The 7462-nt window shown below is 42.4% G+C and overlaps 2 protein-coding genes across 2 annotated transcripts; both read left to right on the top strand.

The window, feature by feature from the left end:
- Positions 1-382: 382 nt before the first annotated feature.
- On the top strand, positions 383-3447 carry LOC135500955 (uncharacterized). The gene is made up of 3 exons (XM_064792671.1): positions 383-1118; positions 1809-2810; positions 3074-3447. The coding sequence occupies exons 1-3, from the start codon at positions 383-385 to the stop codon at positions 3445-3447; spliced, it is 2112 nt and encodes a 703-aa protein (XP_064648741.1).
- A 1023-nt stretch (positions 3448-4470) lies between these two features.
- Positions 4471-6390, top strand: LOC135500954 (uncharacterized). Its single transcript, XM_064792670.1, has one exon. The coding sequence runs from the start codon at positions 4471-4473 to the stop codon at positions 6388-6390; it is 1920 nt and encodes a 639-aa protein (XP_064648740.1).
- Positions 6391-7462: the final 1072 nt, after the last annotated feature.

Here is a 7462-nt window from a genome sequence, read left to right as displayed (position 1 = left end):
GACTTTTAAAAAAAACCATTACACATTGTAGCCTTGTAAATAAAGATCTATTGTTGCTGTCTTTGTTCATTTATTTATATAATCCTAATAAGATAATGTTATGTTTCTGCCCGTTTTGAAATATTATTTCAAAAATGAGTTCGGCCCTTGGAATCAAAGTAAGGCCCCGTACCAACACAACGCCGGCCGGCCGCACATGTCACTCAGTAATTTATGCAACATTTTAGAAGCACTCGAGCGCCGCGCTGTGTTAAAAAAGTAAACTAATATCAACCTTAGCGGCTGGAAGATCTGCTGACGTCCTAAATATCACACGTCCCGTAATGCATAACAGATGGCGCGTGGAACGAGGTCAGCAGACGGGTAGACAGTGAATGGAAACATGTCGTCTGCCAAGAAGAGGAAGGCGCCAGCTGCGGTTTCTAGCTTCGATGTCGACGATGACAGGAGCGACATGTCGGATGATGACAGTGTTATGATTGATGATGATGATGCTGGGCCTCAACGTGCTGCAAAGAAAAAACCCACAGGTCAGCGGTTCAACAACAAATACTGCGATTTTCCGGGCATCTCTGCAAGTGACAGGGGGAAGAAGTATGCACGATGCTCGTACTGCAAATCTGATTTTTCGATTGCCCATTCGGGTTCATATGATATTGAGCGTCACCAAAAAGGTAAAAAGCACACTGATATGATGAAGGCTGCAAAGAATACCCACAATGTGGGGGATTTCTTCCACCAACGCAACGAAGCACTTGACCTTCAAGTTGTCAAAGCAGAGACAATAATGACTGAATTCATCGTCAAGATGAATCTGCCGCTGACGGCGGCCGATGAGTTTACCAAGGTGGTTAAGGAAGCGTTTCCGGACTCCAAAATTGCTAAATTGTATGGTTGTGGCCGGTCGAAGACAACTGCTATTGTAAAACACATGGCTGCAGAGATTAAAGACGAGATGAAGGAGAAGATGAAGACTGGGGCGTTCTCGATAGCCACAGATGGGTCCAATGACCAAAAGGAAAAACAGTTTCCAGTGGTGGTCAGCAGCTCTTCGATTGAGGATGGTGTGACGGTTCAACTACTGTCAGTACCTGTTCTAGAAGGGGTGCCAGCTACAGGTAAGCTCTATCCTTCCTTATCAGTCTTGTATTGGTGTAGCCTTCACATATAGGCCTATATCTCATTTGAGGTTAATGATTGATATAGTAGTAGTATTGACTCTGCTTACTCACTTCATTTGTATGTTTCTACTAACTTTCATTGTATTGTAATCTTATATTTTTGTATGTTTTCTTTTTAAATGCCATACTGTCTCTGTACACTTTAGTGCAATAAAATAATTGTAATTGTAATTGATAACTGTTACCTGATATACAGTATGATACCTATAATACGTGACGGTCTAGGCTACCTCCCATTCAGGGTTTCCGCCAGGATTTTTTTTGAGGGTACGCCTCCCCCCCAAAAAAAAAATTTCAAATTTTTTTTTCTCAACATTTTTTATTTTTCATTTTAGACCTTTTATGTGTTTTCCAGGTGATTTTCATCACAAATATCAACTAGAACTGATATTTCTAGCTATTAAATATCTGGTCAACACATTTCTAGGTCTATAATGCAAAATAATTATATTTTGTTCAATTCTATGTGTAGGCCTACCCTAAACTTTTTTGAGGGTACGGGTTGTTTACCCTGTTTACCCTCTGGCGGAGACCCTGCCATTTTGTATCACAGCAGATTCTAATTGGCCAAGTTGCAGGAATCCTTTCATACATAAAAAGGAGTTATTATATATTTTGTAATTTCAGGCAAAAACATCTTCAACCTGTTGGATGCTGAAATGAAAGATGAGGATGAGCCTATCCCTTGGTCAAATTGCTTGGCATTTGGCACAGATAATGCCAATGTAATGGTTGGTAACCGAAAGGGCGTATTTGCCTTTATGGTAGAGAAGAACAGTGACATATTTCTTTCTGGATGTCCCTGTCATTTAATACATCACGCAGCAGAAAAATTCGCCGCTGCCCTGCCGTTCAAGGTTGATGAAGTGCTTACAGACACGTTTTTCTATTTGGATAAATCAAGCAACAGACTCATTGCATTGGACACTTACCAGAAACTCTATGATGTTGGACGACATACTAAGATTCTCAAGCATGTCTCTACTAGATGGCTTAGTGTAAGCCGGTGTGTTGATCGCATCCTAGAAAATTGGGAAGCACTATATAGCTTGTTCAAAGATGCTGCTGATGCTGAGACCAAGGCTGCTGGCAAAGAGCAGCCTGAGACAAGGGTTGGGCGTATGTACAGGTTCTATCGCTCGCCTACCAATAAACTATATTGTATGTTCCTGGAGAATGTGCTTGCGGTTTTCAATAAGACAAATGAGACACTTCAGTCCGAGGCTCCTCTTATCCATGTCCTACGGAGAACTCTCCATAAACTGCTCCGGGACCTTCTGATCAGGTTTAAGTTGCCAGGAGCATTGAATGGGAGAACAGCTACTGGGGTGTCACTTGCAAATGGAGTTGGGCAAAAGCTGGATAACGATCTGATCATTGGTGATAATGCCAGGGAAGCCATTGCCAGGAAAGCTGAAAACCGTCTGAGGGATTCCCGCATCAAGGAATTTTACGCCACCGCCAGACAATGCTTTCTGGAAGGTTGTCGCTATATAAAGGAGAAGCTTCACCTTGACGAAGAACTCTTAAGGCATGCTGAAGTAGTTGATGTTGATTTACGTCTCAATGGTGCCACATCTACTGACCTCCTGTACTTCATCAAAAGATTCCCTTGTCTTCTCCCTGAAGGTAGGTCATCATCATGTTTCAACAAATGATCAAGGCAACCTGAGGGGCCGAGCTATTTTTTTTATATATACCTACATGCCGATAAAATTAATCTACTTTGATCACTGATTGATCTTATGTTTGGTATAATGTAATTGACTTTGTCTTGCAATTTCAGTGCTGGTGTTTCCTTTCAGACAATTCTTTTACAGGCATCCCTGAACTTTAATTGTTCCTTTAATAGTTAAATAACTTCATTGTTTGTGCAATTCTTATTATTTCAGGTGTTTCAAGAGAAACATTGGAGTTGGAATTTGCAGATTACCAGAGCTTAGATGTGCAACCCCATAAGAAAGACAGGATTGATGCAACCTGGTCCGCCATTGGCCAAGTGAAGGATTCTACTGGGCATTTCACTTACAAGAACCTCGCACAAGTCATGCTTGGTATATGTACCATCCCACATGCCAATGCAAGCTGTGAACGGATCTTCAGTTGCGTCCGTAAGAACAAAACGGACCAGAGAGCATCAATGGGGTCAAATACCCTTGATGCATTGATGGTGGTAAAGGGGAGATTGCTCAATGGTGGTAGGAGTGACTACTCGAGTGATAGATTGAAGAAGATCAAGTCTGCTTATTATAAAAGCCTGAAGTAGCCTACCATTAGGAAAATGTGTTCAAGACTGCTAGTAACTGTTCAGTCATGTTTATGTTAAAACAAGTTATAGACATTGTTCAGAGACAATAGACATTGTTCAAGACTGCTAGTAACTGTTCAGTCATGTTTATGTTAAAACAAGTTATAGACATTGTTCAGAGACAATAGACATTGTTCAAGACTGCTAGTAACTGTTCAGTCATGTTTATGTTAAAACAAGTTATAGACATTGTTCAAGACTGCTAGTAACTGTTCAGTCATGTTTATGTTAAAACAAGTTATACATTATTATTATTATTGTCTCTCGACAATAGACATTGTTCAGAGACAATAATGATGAAGGGGATTTCTCACCCCATCGATTTTGCTTACAAAAGGGTCAGCAATAAGGCTCCATTCAGTAACTTGTGTACATGTATGGTGTATCATTCACGGTAATTGACATAAAATAAAATTACACATTTAGGTTCGAATTTTACTCTTTTTTAAAAATTGTTTATGCTTACTATTTCAACATTACACATAGTTCCTTGATTTTACACATTTTTTTGGTCATGATTACACATTGAGCCAAGGTAGGGTAGGCAGGTCTGCAGAATAAAGAGATGAGATAGACTAGGCATTGACTTATCACTAGAAAGCAATATGACAACATAGACAACATAAAGCATGATACACAATTACATAAATAAATCACTTGATAATTTTCAGTGGTCAGATGCAAGCTTTCAGCATAGCTTGGTGATCGGTAATTGCGGCGCGTTGCATTTGCCCCTTTTTCCTTCAACACCCTTGAAGGGTGCCCCTTTTATAAATGATCTGCCCCTTTTTATAACTAAGCACCATGCCCTATTGAAATCCTAGATATAACCCTGAGTACACTGTTGACAATTCCTTTGTTGTACCATACAACCCTTACCTTTCCCTACGCTATTCAGCCCACATCAATGTTGAAGTAGTCCACTCCATCCAAGCTGTAAAATACCTCTACAAATACATAACGAAAGGTCAAGATCGTGTTATGCTACAACTGACTGATGGGACAACTGTTCATGATGAGATAGAAACATACCTGAACGCCAGATACATCTCTGCAAGTGAGGCCTTTTGGAGAATATACAACTTCCCCCTACACCAAAAATACCCTCCAGTCGAAAAACTGCCCTGCCACTTGCCAGGAGAACAAGTTGTCCTATTTGAACCCGACGCTGCTGCAAACACCGTTCAAAATGGTCAGCCTATCACGAAGTTGACAGCCTTCTTCACTACAAATGCAACTGATAAGGAAGCTAAAAACATCACCTACCCAGACTTCCCACGCTATTTCACTTGGAATGCCTCAAAAAAAGCCTGGCAACGACGAAAACACGGTACTTCTCTTGACCAAAATTATCAATTCGTAGCAGACACAATCGGCCGTATACCCACCATCGCCCTTACACCTCACCAATCCGAACTGTACTACCTACGCATGTTGCTGCACCATAAACCAGGACCATGCAGCTACGAAGATATTCGTACAATAGATGACACACTGTGCCCCACCTTTCGAGATACCTGCAACAAACTAGGCCTCATATCTGATGACAATGAAATCAACCTCGCAATGACTGAAGCCTCCTCCATCAAATTTGGAAATCAACTGCGCTATTTCTTCACCACACTTCTGATGTACTGTCGACCAGCAGATCCACCAGCATTCTGGGAAAAATGGCAAGTTGAACTATCCCAAGACTTCCTGCACCGGGACAAACTGCAGATACCAAACGATGCCATCTTAAACGAGGTTCTCCTGTACCTGCAAAGAACTTTAGATCAAGACAACCTGGACCTGAATAGGGATTTCAACCTGCCTTCTCCAGACCTAAGTCTTCTACAGACTGCAACAACCCCGCGAGTTATCCAGGAAGAAACAGATTTTGATACCACGTCACTAACAGAATCCTTACCTATGCAAATAAGCTCCCTCAATAACGACCAACAAGTTGTATATCAAGCAATACTAGAAAGTGTCAACAATAATAGCGGCAAAATGTTCTACCTCAATGCAAGTGGTGGTACAGGCAAAACCTATGTCCTCAACATTCTTTTGAACACAGTACGAGCAAATAAGGACATCGCCCTGGCAACAGCGCTGTCAGGCATAGCAGCGACGCTCCTGCACAGTGGCAGAACACTTCACTCCCGTTGCAAAGTCCCTATCAACATTCAAGAACATTCCACTTGCAATATTACTACCAGAGATGCCACAGCTGAACTCCTTCGTCGCGCAAACCTGCTTATCATTGACGAAGTCTCCATGGGCCACCGCTACATATTCGAATGCATAGATCGATCACTTCAAGACATACGAGGCAACCCAAGCCACTTCGGCGGACTCACAGTAGTGTTTGCTGGAGACTGGAAACAAATACTACCGGTTGTACGACGCGGCAGCAGGCCTCAAATAGTCAATGCCTGCCTAAAGAAATCCGAAATTTGGCAACACGTTCACATGCTGAACCTAACGCAGAATATGCGCACAAGCTCAGATGAGGAGGACTTTGCTGCATACCTCATGACCATTGGTAATGGTCTGGAAAGCACACACCCACATGTAGGTCCAAACAAGATTCTTATCCCAGATGACCTAGCCATAAATGCTGACAGCATACAAGATCTCACACACTTTGTCTTCAACAACCTTACTGAGCACTATACCAACCCAGAGTGGATGGCGTCTAGAGCAATTATAGCCCCAACCAACAAAGCTGTCGAAGAAGTCAACGCCAATGTCATTCACAACTTCCCCAGCCAGCCAACAGAATATCGAAGCTGCGACACCCTCCTGGAAGATGACCACCAATACCCACTAGAGTTCATCAACAGCCTAAACCCTTCAGAATTACCACCGCACAAACTCAACTTGAAAACCAACTGTACTATAATGCTCTTGTGGTAAGAACCGTCGCTTTGTCTCGCCCGGTCGCGCCGCCGCGGGATTGGCTGAGGTCAAGTGCTAAGCAGGCGGCATCAGCCAGCCACGTGACAGGCGCGCATTATAAAAGGTCCGTTCTCTTCCCGGTTTGGCAGATGACATACTGAGACCAAGACCTGACGGCAAAGAAGACCCAAGCGGCAACTAATCGTATTTACATGTAAGTACAAGACGTGGGACACCGCGGCACACGCACGATGTAAATCACACGAGATTTATCACACTGGCGACGAGACAAATTCGGACATGTATAGTTGTCTGAAGGGGTCTTATCCTTTGCCATATATTGGCCACGGCCTCTGAAGTAAAAACTTCGGCATTATTCAGTCTAGGTCTTTGACTATCCTGAGATTTTTTGAGCTTCAAAAAGCACGGAAGAGAGAAGGAGATATCATGTTAAAGAATGAACCTGAATTATCTCGAGGATATAGTTAAAACCTGAAGTAAAACTTCGGACATATTGAGATAAGGGCGTTGACCATCCTGAGGACCTTTTCGCACTTATTTGAGCACGGAAGGGAGAGGGAGATATTATGTTGATGGGTGACTCTCAATGTTTCCGACGAAAAGGGTTTTTTGGGCTTCGGCCTTGGACAGTTTTTGTCCAAGACTTAAGTCTAGTCATCAACGGGAGTACTATGACTTTTGAGTAGCACGTTTGCCCGGATTCCGTACTTAGCATTCGCCGAGGGGTTTCTTACTTGAACGCCAAAAATCCTAGTTCAACCTTGTATTTGAAAGTCATCTGAATTTCAGGGTTGAAAAGCTCCCAAACCTTAGTTTTGCCATGTCTGAAGGCTACCTTCGGATTGTAATCGTTTGATGCGTGCCAATGCTATAATTATGGGACTTCGTATGCAGATTCGTATTTGAGTTTATAATTTGGCCAGAAATTCTTCAGGCACAAAAGTTACAAACTTTGGTCATTTTCTGTACGTAGTTCCGTAGGCAACGCCCGTTTAACCGACATGTAGCACAAACGGTTACTCGCAGAACTTTTCGAAATGCGTACTGTAGTATTTACACCCATATTCGC

The sequence above is a fragment of the Lineus longissimus genome, chromosome 17 (assembly GCF_910592395.1).
Source record: "Lineus longissimus chromosome 17, tnLinLong1.2, whole genome shotgun sequence".
Classification (NCBI taxonomy): domain Eukaryota; kingdom Metazoa; phylum Nemertea; class Pilidiophora; order Heteronemertea; family Lineidae; genus Lineus; species Lineus longissimus.
The sequence above is the reverse complement of the archived record's forward strand: the minus strand, read 5'-3'. Positions and strand labels throughout refer to the sequence as shown.

Excerpts from the sequence above, each read along its gene's own strand:
- LOC135500955 (XM_064792671.1), top strand. The coding sequence starts at position 383 with ATGTCGTCTGCCAAGAAGAGGAAGGCGCCAGCTGCGGTTTCTAGCTTC. Across the intron at positions 1,119-1,808 it reads AGAAGGGGTGCCAGCTACAG|GCAAAAACATCTTCAACCTG; the intron begins GTAAGCTCTATC and ends TTGTAATTTCAG. Across the intron at positions 2,811-3,073 it reads CCCTTGTCTTCTCCCTGAAG|GTGTTTCAAGAGAAACATTG; the intron begins GTAGGTCATCAT and ends TTATTATTTCAG.
- LOC135500954 (XM_064792670.1), top strand. The coding sequence starts at position 4,471 with ATGCTACAACTGACTGATGGGACAACTGTTCATGATGAGATAGAAACA.